The following is a 16,463-nucleotide window of genomic DNA, read 5'->3' on the forward strand; positions in this document are numbered from 1 at the left end:
AAAACATTGGAAAAATCCAAACGAGGAGAATTTATCCTCTGTGAACTTAAATAATTAAATATTTTAAGATTCATAGATGATAGGAAGACTTGGAATGGCAAGTGTAGCAGGACTGAACAGGAAATGTTCCACCCACTCACTGGTTTGTGAAATCCCATTTTGAAGCCTCCAGTCTCAGCCTGACTGAGAGATCGTACACTGCAACCACGCACGTTTTGGATATTAATAACACCGTAGCCTCCTGGTTTATGGGTTTATTTGACTCTAAATGGGAGAATTTACAAAGTGGACATCATGTTTCATTGAAGAATGGTAAATGGTCTTTTTTGCCCTCTGTTTCATCAAAGAGTCTAGTCTGTCCATTATACACTTCTAGCACTACTCAACTCTATCTTATCTAACAGCTAACACTTTAGCACGAGCAACTTACTTTTTTTTACCTCAAATTATTATTTTTTATTTTTTTTATTTGACATTTGCTGCACATAAGTCCTGAAAACAGAGTGTGGAAAGTGAATCAGGTGATTCCTTGCTAACTTTAGCTGTAATGGCTATGTTTGTTAGCTGATGTTGCTAGTTAGCACACATGACAGCTAATGTGTACATGAAATAAAGATTTAAATGGCTTTTAACTTGGCTTCAAGAGAAGTGGGTCAACAATCAAGGCATGGACGTACTTACTCCGCAAGAAAGGACAAATGTGTTTGTTTTCTCAAGATAGCAAGAACCAGAACAAAGTTAGTTCTGGCCAGGACATTTTATACTTCACTAATGAAATGTCATTGTTTTCTCGCAGTGGGGTATGTACAGGATTGATTACGCACACTTGCTAGCTTGTGTATTCCAAGACTAGAATTCTTGAAACGGTAGGAAAGATCCTTAACTCTTCAAAATATCTACTAGAAAATACAAAAAATAACTATTGTTGAGAGAAAATATTCACAAATGACACCTGAGCAGATGAATGAGGTGATATGGTGCGGCTACGACCCCGACACAGGCCTTCACTACGGTTTGAACCATGTTTGTGTGGAACCGTGCAGAGTTACGGTTGCCGCGCCGCGCAGGTCCCCTGGCGATGCAGCACAAATTGAGAGAGCAGCACAATTCCCAGGAGTTTGCTTTAATTTCTTCTGTCAGAGAGATTCCGCTGAACCGTGTTAACCTCTCAGCACCGCCAGGAAATTAAGTTTGCGAAAGAGGCTTAAGGTTTCCAAACACGGCAACAAGCTGAATGTTGTTTTCATCAGCTGTCGCTTGGAAATTCTGTGAGCAGAGAACTGTATCTCCAAAACATAATTATCTGCATGAAGAGAGGTTTATCACAGGGGCAGAGAGGCGGGCGTGCCACAAATATTTTATATATCAGATAAAGCGAGGCAAACAACAGACATAAAAATGTATTAGCTGTGACAACAACACAGATTGTCTGGTACCTTCAGATAAAGATGGTTTAAAGCGTCTTCTTGTTCCATGAATTTGGTCATTTCATTTGGTAAAGATAAAATCCATATGTGCATTTCATCTACTGCTGTAAAGCAAATGTTCAATATTAGTTTAGTGTGATAAGCAGTAGGTGGCGTTAAGTCTGGGTCATCACAGAACAACAATAAGGCTCAACGAGACAACAAACTGTAAATAAATAGTGTAAAGCATGACAAAGCATTTTATCGCTCCTGCTTAGTCACATGATTGTTCAATGTCATCCTCATCAGTGAGTATGAAGGTATTAGTTCAATTAATATTACCTTTGCCAAACTCTAAAATGTCCTATATTTCCAAGTTAAAGCCACTGTCAGTGATGCCTTTTGGCTAACGTCCTGTCCACTAGCACTGTCAGCATTCTCCTCCCTCATCTACGGTGGCCCTGAAGTGCAAAACACCAACAAAAATTGATTTAATGTTGTTGTGTTTTAGTTAATGTTGTGTGATTTGCGCTTCAGGGCCACCGTACGCGCTAATAACGTCAATAAACATCAAGTTAATGGCCTCAATCACTTGCCTGTCCAAGTTTGTGTCTTTATGTACACATATATGGGTGCTATATTTAATTTCTGCCAATAAAACCTTACACACTGGACTTTTTCTAAGCAACTGCATGAGTGATGTCGCTTTTTTACAGTGTAGAAGAGGGAGAGAGAGAGAGAGAGAGAGAGAGCTGGTATGGGAGGAGGTAAAGAGAGGGAGGACGGTCTTACTGTTAAACACAGATGAAAACACAGCAGCAGGTCTCAGGATCTCACTGTCATCAGATCAGTATCTGCTCGTCTGTGACCGACCTACAAACTTCAGCGTGGATGTTATTCACTCACTCACTCACCGCTTCTCTTTGTCTCAGCTGACGCTCTGCCTTAATGACATGATTTAATTAGTGAGGATCTTCATCCTCATCACAACACCAGCGGAGGAGGAGGAGGAGGAGGAGGAGGAGGGAAAAAAAAATATGCACAAGACAAACAAGAGAGAGTTAAAAAACTGAGGCAGCAAACCTGCACCTTTAAAGGTAAGGCATGACTACAATTTGACATGGAACAGTGCTGGATTAAACTTTGCTATGCATTCATTTCCCTTTAAAGTCTCACTGAGATTAAAATGTCTTCTGACAGGAAATTAAAATGCAGAGTATCCTCTAACATGTGTGAGTGAAACCTGGGTTCTGTATTTTTCTTCATCTTTCTTTCCCTGTCATGGTGACTTCTGCTGTGAAATATTTACGTTATTTTTAATCATCCTCTGCTTTAATTAACACAGCAAAAAAAACTTTTTCCTGATCTTATAACATTTCCCAGAGTTAATGTCTGAAAACAGCTGTATCATGAGGTCACTGCTCCATATCACCTCAGTAAGTGCATCATCAAACACTGAAAATGTCAATGAATATACTTTAAATACAGTGTAATAAATGCACATGTCAACTGTTAATAATAATCATAACTTGGTTTTAGAGACACATTGTGTTTTCTTCCTTAATTTAACATTTAAAGTAGTTTAATCGAATATTTGATGGCATTATTTGTCATGTATGGGAATATTCTAAACTCCAGTGCTAGTGAGAGCTAGTGAAAGAAATGCAGGGTTCACAGCGTGTTGAGCTTACAAGATGCATTCAAAGACCCTGGTAAATTTCATCACTTTTGGGACGAGTGTGTACGTTTGGAAATCTAATCTTTCCAACTGTGAGATCTTTTTTGCTGTTTTATTTTATCAGTCACACTTAATTTTTGTGTTCATAAATCACAGTTTTGCCTCTCTGTCCTCGACAAAACAAAAGCAAGAAAAATGTCATATTTATCTTTTTTGGTTGTGAGAGCTGTAATTTAGTGATTATAAATGACACATTAAAGCAGCAGAAAACAAACGTAAATTAGAAGATGTCGTTTTTTTTTTGTTTTTCAGCTTTGTTCAGACTATGTTTGACCTCTGTGGGTCGGTCACACTGTCATGTCTCTGCAGAGGCGATGTGAGGTTTTCGAGGTCACACAGCTTATTGTGTGAAAGTCGACAAAGTCAAATGAAAGCAGGCGCGAAGTGGTGAGAAGAGTGTCGCGTCTAAATGTTGAGTGTCAAGATGATTTCTTTTTTCCTTTTCTGTCTGTGAATTTCCTGTGAGGTTTTCTAAACATTTATTTATCCCGTACATGAATGGAAATATCTCAGTTGATTTTTAACCAATTAACAGTTCAATAATTAATGATGGGTCTACTATGTAAATAACTACGGAAGAGTTAAACAAAATAATAATACAAACAAGCCTGAATTCTTAGATTAAAGTTGGAATTTCCACATTTTCACATGTGGCCCTAATTCTTTTCTGTAAATAACTAACTAACACATACAGTATACTCATTAGAATTCAATGTAAAACAGAAATCAGCAAAAATGCTGACGGGAAAACCAGAATTACAAAGTAATATTTTATTATTTCTATTTATTTTATAAATAGAAATATATTTACTATTTATGTCGTACTAATTTAGCTTCATGTCAAAAATAAATAAATAAACTAAAGGTGCCAATGAGTTGTTTTTATCTTATTAATGGAAAAGGAAAAGTTTTTGTTTTTGACTTTGAATGAGAAGCTATTACAATGAACTGGGCGAAGTTTGAACCACCAAAAAGCGAACAGTCATTGAGCTTGTCTTAATGGAAATTAGCCTCTTAAAATATATGTTAAACAAGAGTCAAAACAGTAAAAATTAAGGTGCAGCTGTGACCAAATCCATCAGTGGAACTCTACTGTTATTGTTTGATGGGAAGAAATTGGTTCAGTGTAGCAGGTTTTACAGTGATATGAATTCAGGTGTCATCTGCATATCAAGAAACAACTAAATAAAGCTCTCAGATGAAGACTAAAGGTACTGGTATACTCCCACGCATGCAAATTGTGTCATCAACGTGCCCAGATTTTGGAACCGTGCACAAATCCTATGCCCTGCGTCCAGACTTGTACCACCACCCGATGGTGACGGTACTCCTGCATGCGCAGCATGTCTGCGGAAGTATACCACAGGCTTAAGACTTGTCGCACTTGATATGAAACAATTTTGTATTTCAATACTTTTTTGGTGAAGACTTAATATTGAAAAGACTGATTGTCTTTGTAATTTTGTCCATCACAGTTCCATCATCACCTCTGAGGATCCTCCCACTTAACCTCCTGTCAGCTGGACTTACAGAAACCTTTGACACCAGGCTCCGCCTCCTGCAGCCAGCATGCCAATCATCAGCAATGCCAACCATGACTTCAGCACATACTCTGTCAGTAGCGATGACAGCAGCCTCGACCGCTTCTTCACTGAGATCCCGGAAACTGAGACCATCAAGGGTGCTTACTTCCAGCGAGCCCAGCTTCTCCGTGACCCAAAGGCCTCATATGTGATCGACCACACCCTACAGGTCCTCGTCAATGTCGGGGGCAACCGCTACACCTTTCCCTGGAGCACCTTGGAGCAGTTCCCCCAGAGTCGACTGGGGCGCCTTCGCTTCTGCACAACTCCCGAGGAGATTGCGCGACTCTGCGATGACTACGACGAGACGTGCCAGGAGTTCTTCTTCGACCGAAACCCGACAGCCTTCAGGGTCATCCTCAACTTCCTGGCTGCAGGCAAACTGCGCCTGCTTAGGGAACTGTGTGCCGTGTCACTACATGACGAGCTTGCCTACTGGGGTGTGGACCCGGGTCATATGGAGCGGTGTTGCCGTCGCCGTATGATCACGCGCGTAGAGGACGTGACCGAGAGAGAGCGTAAGGAAGAGGAGTGGAGGCAGAAGAGGCTGATGCTGAAGAAAAGCAGCACAGAGGCTGAGAGGGGCTACCGCAGACTGGTGGGGGTTCTGAGGGAAGTGGTGGAGAACCCTCACTCAGGTTTGGCTGGGAAGCTGTTCGCCTGCCTCTCTGTTACCATGGTGCTGATCACCGTCATCAGTCTGTGCATCAGCACCATGCCAGATCTCAGAGCTGAAGAGACCAGGGTGAGTATGGAACCAAACAATCAAACACTCTCACTTTCACTGTCCCATTCAGAGATACATAGGGGTTTCACCTTTTCATTCATTGTCTACTGCTTTATCCTCCACATGGGGGTTGCAGGGCTGCTGGTGCCAACCCCTGCTGACATAGGGAGAAAGGCAGGAAACTCTGGACAGGTCACTAGTCCATCGCAGGGCCAACATATAGAAACTCACACACTTAACAGCTTCTTAGTCATTGTGATGTTTAAATGTCTTGTTGCGAGGAGATTGGAGGATGTCTCCACTATTGTCTGTAAGCAGAAAACCAGCCTCGCAAGTTCTGGGCCACCAACCCGGAATCCTCAGGATCAGGAGGTCTTGCAAAGTTTCAGTTCTCACGAGAAACACATATTGCTTTACAACACTACATACCCCAGCCAGGTTCCGGCTATAAAGGCAGCGATAGCATTATTTTAGATTTTCATCAAGGCAGAGCCTTGAAGGATGGAGAGACTTAATGCAGCAAAAACGGATGTGGACCAGCATGAACATGGCTCCACGACTTGTGTTCGCCGGCTTTGTGGCCACCTGTGAGTTTCTTACGACAGTGAGGCTAAAGAGGTAGACAGCGGATGGATGGACGTTTACGGTGGTGTCTTAAAAATATTTATTAGCAAAGTTCTACTTTAACCTCTGCAAGTGAGAGGAAACTGGAAGAAAATTCCACACAGAAAGGCCTGGACCGTGACGCAAACTGGCAACCCTCTTGCTGCGAGGCAACAATGCTAGCCCGGGATCGCAACCTGGTCTGAACAAAGGCATTTCGGCATGGAGTTTGCATGTTCTCCCCGTTTGTGCGTGGGTTTACTCCAGGGTTGTCCGGTTTCCTCCCACAGTCCAAAAACATGCAGATTTGGGGATTAGGGGAATTGGACGCTCTAAATTGACCGTAGGTGTGAGAGTGGATGATTTCCCTGTCCCTGTGATGGATTGGTGATCTGTCCAGGGTGTACCCCGCCTTTCGCCTTATGTCAGCTGAGATTTGCACAGCACCCCCTGTGACCCTCATATGCAGGATAAAGTGGTTGAAGATTAGTGAGTGAGATTCTTCAGCCTTGCACACGTGTGACAGATGACGTGTGGCAGTCTCTCCATCTCTCAAAGGCTTTGCCCCCTATATTGGATTGATTGGCCAACTCTTTTTCCGGTTGCTTTGCAGCATAGGCAGTTGTTACAACACTAAAATATAAACCTTTTCATTTTCAAGCAACTGCTTTGAAGGACAACTCTCTCTGACCTGCCCTGTGAATTGGTGAAAGTCTCCTGACACTGGCCATATTTCCCCAAGGCCTGTAATCAGAGCTTAGAGGAGGTGCAGACGTCATGCTGATTGGTTATTATAGATTTATTGATCAGTTATCTATACTGACTAACCCAGACTTAATAGGGGCTTTGTGAACCACCAGTGCTGGAAAGTGTTTTTTACTGCTGATTAAAAGTTAAAGCAAATGTCCTGGTCATTTACATGAAGCCGCGCAGACACCTTCATCACTGAGTGTGACTCAACAGACAGTGCCGTATAAAGAGCAGTTTTAATAAGGCAGTGGTGGTGGATGGATTACTCTCTGACATACTGTCCGTGCGCTCATTTGTCAAAACAAAACAAATTGAAGCACATTCATTTCAGGGGTTCAAACGGCAACAGGCTGAAGTTTCAAACTTGGCTCAGGAATTAAATGAATCCATTTCATTCCTGGAAACTAAAACAGTTTTCAGTTGTGACTCTTCAACATTGGCCTCCTAGTTTTACTGACCTGATTCCTACAGACATGTAAATAAATACCTGACCTGACATTCTGCCCCAAGGAAGACATGTTAAGTGTTTGTTTAAGGGGTATTTGTAATTTTTTATTAAAAACCTCTTTTTCAAGGGAGTCCTGGATCATTTCAAACAGAACGTATGAAGACTCTCTCCCGTGTTCACAGGGGTTTACGGGCTATAAGCTCAGCACGTTACATACTGAATGTGATACTTCCTGGCATTAAGGCTTGTTGTGAAACCAAAGCTTTGAGTGCCATGTTGTAATTTATGGCTGTTTCCAGTAAGCTCCATGTTTACATGTTTCCTCTTAATGTTGGATCTTTTCGATTCAAAATGATGTCGGTAGACTGTGATCAAAACTCTCTCCGACTCTTTGATTGTCAGTCTGTGGCCTCTGCTGGTTTTCTTCAGTTGCACACTGTGAGGCACCACACACAATTATTTTAATTGTCAAAAACAGAGAAATGAGCACGTTGAAGAAGAAGCGAAAGTGCAGCCTCGTTAATTTTGGTCGTTGTATTCTTCTGGACTTTTCTTTTGTAAGAGCACAAAGAAGACGAGATTAAAAGCATTGATTTTATAATGGGAGCTGCTCTCCTTCCCTCCAGCCTTGTCTGCAAACATTAAGAGGTCATTATGTGCAGTTAGAAAAGCCCGCGTTTGACAGGCCTGTAATTTCAGCTTCTAGGTCTTGTTTTCCGTCTCTCTTTCATCACTCGGCTTTCATTCTCGCATTGAAATGGAAATTGATTCCTAACCTCCACAGGACTCCAAGTGACTCTTTTTTTTCTTTTTCATTTTTTAAACATTCACTGCGTTTTCAAACCAACACATCACATGACTGTAGGAGTGGCTTTTGACGCTTTTCCATGACACAGTCCCGGCACGGCTCGACTCGGCGTGTTTTTTGTTTTTGCTTTTCCATTAGTGACTTTAATTTAAGGTTAATATTTCCCTCCAGAGCTGATACTTTGAATCAATTTACCAGTTGACGGATCGTCATGTGACATCATCTCTCATCACTGCATGTTGTTTTTTTGTGTGTCTGCAGGGCGAGTGCTCCCAAAAGTGTTACAGCATGTTTGTGGTGGAGTCCATATGTGTGGCTTGGTTCACGTTGGAGTTCTTGCTGCGCTTTGTCAACGCCCAGAGCAAGTTGGCCTTCGTTCGAGAGCCTCTCAACGTCATCGATGCCATCGCCATCCTGCCGTACTACGTGTCCCTGGTCATTGATGTCAGAGATCAGTCCCAGGAGGACGTCGTCTTGGGGGCCGGCAGAGGCTATCTGGACAAACTGAGTCTGATCCTGCGCTTGCTGCGGGCTCTGCGGATCCTGTACGTGATGCGGCTCGCTCGCCACTCCTTGGGCCTGCAGACGTTGGGGCTGACCATGAAGCGCAGCATAAGGGAGTTTGGTCTTCTTCTACTGTTTGTCTGCGTCGCTGTCACCCTCTTCTCACCTCTAGTCCACCTGGCGGAGAGTGAACTGGCGCCGTTTGCCGCCACGCACCCCCACCACAGTTTCAGCAGCATCCCAGCCTCTTACTGGTGGGCCATCATCTCTATGACCACAGTGGGCTACGGGGACATGGTGCCGCGGAGCATCCCCGGGCAGATAGTGGCACTGACCAGCATCCTGAGTGGCATCCTTATCATGGCGTTTCCCGCCACCTCCATCTTCCACACCTTCTCCCGCTCCTACCAGGAGCTGAAACAGGAGTACAAGCGACTGTGGAAGGAGGAGAGAGATGAGGATACAGCCGCGGAGTCGGAGCAGAGTTGGTCCAAGGTTAATTTGTCACCGGATGAGCTCACGTCTCTGTCCAAGGAGGAGAGTGACGTGCTGATGTCAAACAAAAGTCATCCGTCCACACTTCCATCGACAGCTTTCTGACTGACCAGGAAGTGAGCAAGCACATTTATTCAGTGACACGTTAAAATGACGACATTCATTTTATTCTGTCCCTCTCATAGACATCTCCTTTAGGAATAGTACCAAACAGTTCCTTTTCGGCACCCTTCCCTTTGGGGTCCCAGAGTAAAATGGTAGGGTACAGTCTCTGGTTCCACCCACGACAGTCAGCTGATTGGGCGACAGACAAGCGTCACTCCCCAGTCTGTTCTCATACGAAGGTTGACCCACAAAACCAAGCAGGAAAAAAAGAGCCGCTGGTCGTCCTCCATTGTTGTCCGTTGTGATGTGTTCGATGTTGTTGTTGTTGTTGTTGTTGTTGTTCATTGTTGTTGTTGCACCGGTACGACGTCACACTGCGTATCTCGCTGACACGGCCACATCGGCAAAGTAAGCAAGCCTGACCCATAACATTCCGAACTAGAGCTGCAACTAACGATTATTTTCATCATCGATTAATCTGTCGATTATTTTCGCGATTAATCGATTAATCGTTTGGTGTTCAGAATATCAGAAAACCTTAAGAAATCTATTGCCGCTTTTCCACTACATGGTCCCGGCACGAATCAATTCGCCTTGTCACGGCACTTCTTTTTTTTTTGCTTTTCCATTAGCGATAGTACCTGGTACGTGGTAGTTTTCTCAGTACCTGCTCTGGCAAGGTTCCAAGCGAGCCGAGCCGATACTGTGTGTGACATCTGTAGAGATCAGTTAAAAAGACTTAAAAACTCCGGTCATGCAGGAAGTACAGAACGATTCTGTGACCAAATCGTCAACCGATTCTAATGATTGCGTCAGCAAATCCATGCTGACTCCGCCCATGTCGAGGAGGTACTACATTGTAATGGAAAACCAAGCAAACCATTTAGAGTCATGTCAAGTCTGTACAGATCCAGGAAGTTCTTCTGGATCAGAATATTGAAGAATTGCCTCGGCGAAGGCCTGCGCTCTCTGAGCGATCTTATTTCTGATTATGTTCAGGGCTAAGATTTGAAATGTGGTAATAACACTTTGTTCAGGCTGTCAGTGCAGCGAGAAGAAGAGAAGAGCTGTGTGTGTGTGTGTGTGTGTGTGGGCTGAAGGTGTCAGACATCTGAAATGCTTGATCGTCAGTGGGTAGCTGTGCTTTTTATTTGTGAAATACAAATTCTATGTGTGCGTCTTTATGTGTGTTTTATACAGTATGTGGTGGCACGCAGTCGTGTTCCCTCAGCGGGGAACATTTCTACCAAGGGAGAGAATAAAAGGATTCATTCATTCATTCATTCATTCTTTTACTTGGTAGAAAAGTAAACGACCAGAGTGCGTGTTGAAGTATTTTTCCATTGTTGCACAAAAGATGTGAACGCCATTTCTCCCGCCGGTGAATAAATATCTTATTTATTATCATTATTATATTTTACATTGTCAATAAAATTGTGGTCAAATATGTCATTGAACTCAAAGCCCGTGTAAAGGAATGAATGGTGTCTTCCCTGTTTCCTCCTCTGCTGTAAATGCTGCAGCTGATTGTTTCACAAACTTTTTTATTTCACATTTTTCTTTGTGAAAGCGCGGCGTCGCGCCGATGTGAGGCCACAGATGGAGTGTGGTGAAAAGACTCTCTCTGAGTTGTTCAGACAGTGTTGTTGGCACGGCGACTTTAAACAAAGGAAACATTGAAAAGTCCAACAGTCACCACCGACCTGCGCTGCCTGCTGTCCTCACGGAGGAGGCTCTGCGTGGCCACTGTTACGTCCTGCAGTCAATGTTTACTTGTCGTCACAATGTGATTTAACACAATTGCTTGTTTGTTTTTCTTCAAATGGTAGAACACTAAAATGACGTTGTTTGTCACCCCCTACTGGCCAAAAATCATGACCTTCAGAGGCCCCACTTAACATGCACTTAACAAGTTTATTAGACCACAGCTGTGCTAAATTAACAGCACTGATAATTACCAGAATCATTTATTATGCTTCTGTAATGATTATTACAGCAGTATGTAAAAGCTCTTTCACCAAAAATTATATTTTTAATGCTAAAATATAATTATTTACGTTATCAAGACGAAACGACAGTACACTACAAGTGCATTTTAAGATTTTATTTTGAAAGGGCCACATATTATAAATAACGCAGTTTCAAACACCCTGCAGTAAAATAAGTAGAAAATGATTGGTCTCAATGTCAGACAGTGAATGCAGCGGTTTGAACCTTTATAGTGAAGTGACAGCCACTAACACAACGGATATTCTTCCAGTAAACATGTGAAACTAAATCACTGTCGGCTTGTAAGACTCTCGCAGGCGTTTCTTGGCCCAGGCCGTGGTGGGATCGAGACACAGTGTCCTGTTCGTGATGGTTACGACCCTGTAAACGAACACACGACACACATTTGACAATCTCCAAGGAACAAAAAGGGGAATATGTATATATATATAATATATAGGTATATATATATATATATATATATATATATATACATATATATTTATATATATATATATATATATATATGTATATGTACATATACAAATAAATGAGTCAGTGTTGCACTGTATCTGCTGCTACATTCCTAAAAAAAAGTGTGTTGTCAGGTTCTTTCTACTTTCCCAAACTCAAACAACAACTGATGGATTCTGTCGTCGTTGTACTGTGACAGAATGGCTCCCTCCTGTGGAGAGTGTGGGAAATACTACACTTTCTGTCCGTACTAACTTAGTGGAGTGAGCAATTATCCAAAAATAATCAACAATAAGACGAATATTTATTCAGTCACTTCACAAATAACTAGTGTTACTTATGAAGCAGTAGCACACGTCTAATTAGAGGCCTATAAAATACACACTAACCTCAATATATGAGTCATAATTAATCCTAACGTAAGGCTAAATGGCAAATTTCTGAGAGTGTAGTGTAAGAAAGTACGAATACTTTGTTACTGTACTTAAGTACAAAGTTTGTGTATCTGCACTTTACTTTTGTTATTTATATCTCTGGCAACTTTTACTTTTCCTCCACTGCATTTCCTCTAACTGTCTTTGTTACTCGTTACGACCAAATAAAACCAGAAGAAGAAGAGTTGGTATTATGGTCTGTATTCATGAGGAGCTTTTCTAGTCTTGATGAGCTGCGTTACACAACACTTTGCACCCATTGACACGCTGCAACATGGGTTACTCAAGAACACGTATAGACTAGCAGAGCCAGGAATTGAACCCACAACCTTCCAGTTGCTGAGCCACCAATCCTCACTTTTCTAATACTTTTACTTCTAAAACTTAAGTACATTTTATATCAGAAAATGACTTTGATACTTAAGTACAGTAAATGACATATACTTTAAGACTTTTGCTTAAGTAAAATTATATAAAAAAAAAAGTGACTTCAACTTCTACCAAAGCCATTTTCTGGTAACATACTTGTACTTTTACTCAAGTATCACCTTTTTTTTTCTGCATGAGTCCACACACTGTCTCACATCTGTACTTACAGCAATGCTCTGACTCTGCAGTAATCTGGAGACAATGCCACGTGCTTCACCAGATCTTTGGAAAGTTCCATCCGTCTGAAACGTGGACAGCACCCTCCTTTCAGCAGCAGTCCCGGAGCGATGGGACCTGTGAACACGCACAAAGACGCATTAAGACACACAGAGGTGTGAACCTGCAGCTCTCGGGAGGTGGAACAGCAGCAGAGATACTCACTGGCAGAGGTGTGAAGCAGTAAGTGGATCAGGGTCACAAGCAGGAGAATCCCCAGCGTCTTCATGGTTCACTGGTCAGAGGCAGAGCTTCGTCTTGGATGAGATCTTTAATCTTCAGGGATGATCTGTGTTGGAACCTGCTCAGTGTTCCCCTTTTATACACAACCCGTGTACTACAAAAGTCTCCTTCTAAGAAAACCACAGTTTCCTCTTCTTATTTTCTGCTCTAAGTAGAAAATGTGGAGTTCATGTCATTCACAGAAAGATGCAGGGGTTTTCTTCTCTTACTTTACTTCTGCTCGTCACTAATCTTTTGACACCTCTGTTCAAAAGCAGTGCAGTTCTTCACCTTGGCTTCATATTTGATTCTGACCCTTGTTATGAGGGATAAGACAAGATCATGATATTGACATCTTTCACCTGATAATGCAACGTGTTAAATAAGGTTTCTAAATCAAATATAGGACATGGTTGGGATGGATCCATGTCATTATCCACATTTATTCTGCCGCCTCCATCTACATCATCTTCTTTGTGCAAATGGTTTGTATTTTATATAGCAGTCAACGCTGCTTTACACTACAGCTTCAATTCACTCATTCACTCACTCACTCACATCTATGTGCATCGCATTTTCACATTCTCACGTTATCACTCATCTTTCACACCCATTCACACAAGTATCAAGTATCAATGTGTTTAGCATATAGTTTTTTTTTTTTTAAAAACTGATGTTACAAATAAGCATTAAAACTTTTTGTGGATTAGCGTAAAAAACTAAAATAAATCAATATATGATTTCGCAAATACTTCACCGTGATGATATCGTATCGCGGTGTCTCTGCCGATTCCATCCCTAATTAATGGGTCATGAAAAATGTGACCATATAACATCAAATCTGATCAGTATTATCTTACTTACTTGTTGTAGTCGTCAGTATTAGCAGTGTAAAGCAGTAATGGTTGCAGTGTTAGCAGTAGTACTTTGTATTAGCAGTAGGAGAAGCAGTATACAATAGTAATGGTTGCAGTGTTAGTAGTATTTGTATTAGCAGTAGGATTAGCCATATAAATCAGTAAGTTTCTCTTTTATTTAACCAGATAAAAGACTCATTGAGATCAAGATCTCTTTCACAGCAGCACACATCATAGTTAAATAAAAAACAGGAAGGCAGCAACTACAACACACACATGGAAATACAAAAGTACAACTAGACAAACATAAAGTGCAAGAGTTGTGGTCACAGTAACAATTAAAGAACACAGGCACTGTTCAATGGATTTCTGTTGCCTGTCTTTTAAGATGGAGAGGAAAACTCCCAGTGAAATAAAAGCTTGCAAATTAAGTTCAGTTTGGAGGGTATTCCAAGCAGAGGGGGCAGAGAAACTGAAAGCTTTTTGGAGTGTGGAGCAGACAAGTGCAAAATGTCATTGGAACGTAAGGCGTAATGGCTTCTGGTCCGCTGAAGAAAAGTGCTTAAATAGGTAGGAACCAAGCCGAGAAGAGCCTTATAGTCCAGAGTCATCCAGTGTGTGCAGCGTCTTACAGACAGAGAGGACATGGAAGCTTTGGCATACAGTTCACAGTGGTGGGTGAGGCGGCTACAGCCAGTGATGAACCTCAGAGCACAACGATAGACTGGAGTCAAGGACTGTAGGCAACTGTTAGAGGCACACATGTACACAACATCGCCATAGTCAATTATTGGTAAGAATGTCGCTGATATCAGGAGAAACAAGACTTGTTTCTATAAAAGAAACCGAGCTTCACCCTTAATTTAGAAACCAAATTTCTAACATGCACTTTGAAAGATAGCTCCCCATCAATCATAAATCCCAGGTACTTATAACTGGTAACCAGCTCAAGAGCTCTGCAATGGGAAGTTCTAATTGAAGGGATTTGTTCCATGGGAACAGATGAGTTTGAAAAAAAGCATTATTTTGGATTTTTCAACATTTAAAACCAGTTTCAATTTCTCCAGATTAGTCTGCACTGTATCAAAGGCGGATTGCAAAAATATGAATGCTTGTGCAATTGAACGTGAAGAGCAATACATGACTGTATCATCAGCATAAAAATGGTGTGAGGCATTGGACAAGTTTGCACACAGATCGTTAATATAAATTGTAAACAAAATTGGTCCTAGGACTGAGCCTTGAGGTACACCTTTTGTGACCTCAAGAAAAGTGGAACTAACTCCAGCCATCTGAACACATTGTGTCCTATTTGCCAAATAGTAGCTTGTGTGGAGATGCCTTTTTTGATGAGAATATCTAGCAAAATATTGTGATCCACAGTGTCACAGTAATGGTTGCAGTGTTAGCAGTAGTATTTCTTGTAGTAGTCTGTATTAGCAGTAGCATTAGCGGTATATAGCAGTAACGGTTGGAGTGTTAGCAGTAATATTTGTTGTAAGTTGTGTGTTTTAGCAGTAGGATTAGCAGTATACAATAGTAATAGTTGCAGTGTTAGCAGCAGTAGTATTTGACGCGGTAGTCGTTTGTATTAGCATGATTAGCTAATGTGTTGGCCTTTGCTTTCACTTCCTGATCCGTTTCCTGTTGACTTCCCAGTTGTTGTTCTAAGAACCTGTCAAACGGAAAAGGACGTTCATGATGAACCTGTTTCCATATTATTATTCTGAAAAACATGCTCTAATGAGGAACTGAGAAAACATTCAACTCAGGTCGGATTTCTTCACTTTTTTTAAACTCAATCTCACCAGTTACATCAACGACCAAAGGCCATTATTACGCCAGAGAAGAAAAAGACAAATTATCAGTGTTTTATCAACATAATGCCAAAACTAGCATGCTAAAATGCCCAAAAGTAGCATGAAACACAGAGTAAGACATAATATAGTGCTGAAGCTGTCAATAAAATACACTACTAAAATAAACTACAATATTATAATTATTCACAACTTAAATGTTGACTGTTTAGATTGTATTGAACGGGTTCATCCTGAGGAAGAAATGAAGCGTTTTAAGGAGAAATGAGCTTTATCCTCTGAATGCTAACTCAGACAAGTGAATAACCGGTACACAACAAGTTAATCAGAAAGCTGCTGGATAAGACATGAGGAAGTGAAAACAGAAAGTAAAGAGATGGCTTTCTAATATAGCGTTGTTTTTTTTATCTCTCAGTTTAGAGTTCGTAGAATAAAAGTCAAGAAAATGTGAATGGCAGCAAGAAAAGAGATTTGCAGAATATTTTGCATATTTTCAGTTCTCCAGTTCATCCATTTAGAAGTTCCCCATAGACTATAGCACTGCACAGACGTAATCATGTATAACTTAAAGTGGGCATTTGCCTCAACAGTCATTTTATTTCACTATTTCACCTTTCCCACCTTTGTGGTGTTAATATTTCCTATATTGTTTTGAGACAAATATTGCAAACATGCTTTTTCTTTTTTCTTTTAAGACTATTGCAGTGCAGTTTGTTATATTTTCTGCATTTATTTTGTTTTACTTTAATAATTTCTTTAGTTTTATTTAATAATTGGGATTTTTAGTAATCTGTGGTTACTTCTTTGCAGCTCAGTGAGATTACTGCACATAAAAAGGGATTTTCTTTGAAAATCATT

General features: G+C 41.2%; 1 protein-coding gene across 1 annotated transcript; it reads left to right on the forward strand.

The window, feature by feature from the left end:
• Window positions 1–2,424: 2,424 nt before the first annotated feature.
• On the forward strand, window positions 2,425–9,880 carry LOC131459148 (potassium voltage-gated channel subfamily G member 4-like). The gene is made up of 3 exons (XM_058628615.1): window positions 2,425–2,503; window positions 4,620–5,472; window positions 8,325–9,880. The coding sequence occupies exons 2-3, from the start codon at window positions 4,714–4,716 to the stop codon at window positions 9,165–9,167; spliced, it is 1,602 nt and encodes a 533-aa protein (XP_058484598.1). The 5' UTR covers window positions 2,425–2,503; window positions 4,620–4,713; the 3' UTR covers window positions 9,168–9,880.
• Window positions 9,881–16,463: the final 6,583 nt, after the last annotated feature.

The sequence above is a fragment of the Solea solea genome, chromosome 5 (assembly GCF_958295425.1).
Source record: "Solea solea chromosome 5, fSolSol10.1, whole genome shotgun sequence".
NCBI classification, from domain to species: domain Eukaryota; kingdom Metazoa; phylum Chordata; class Actinopteri; order Pleuronectiformes; family Soleidae; genus Solea; species Solea solea.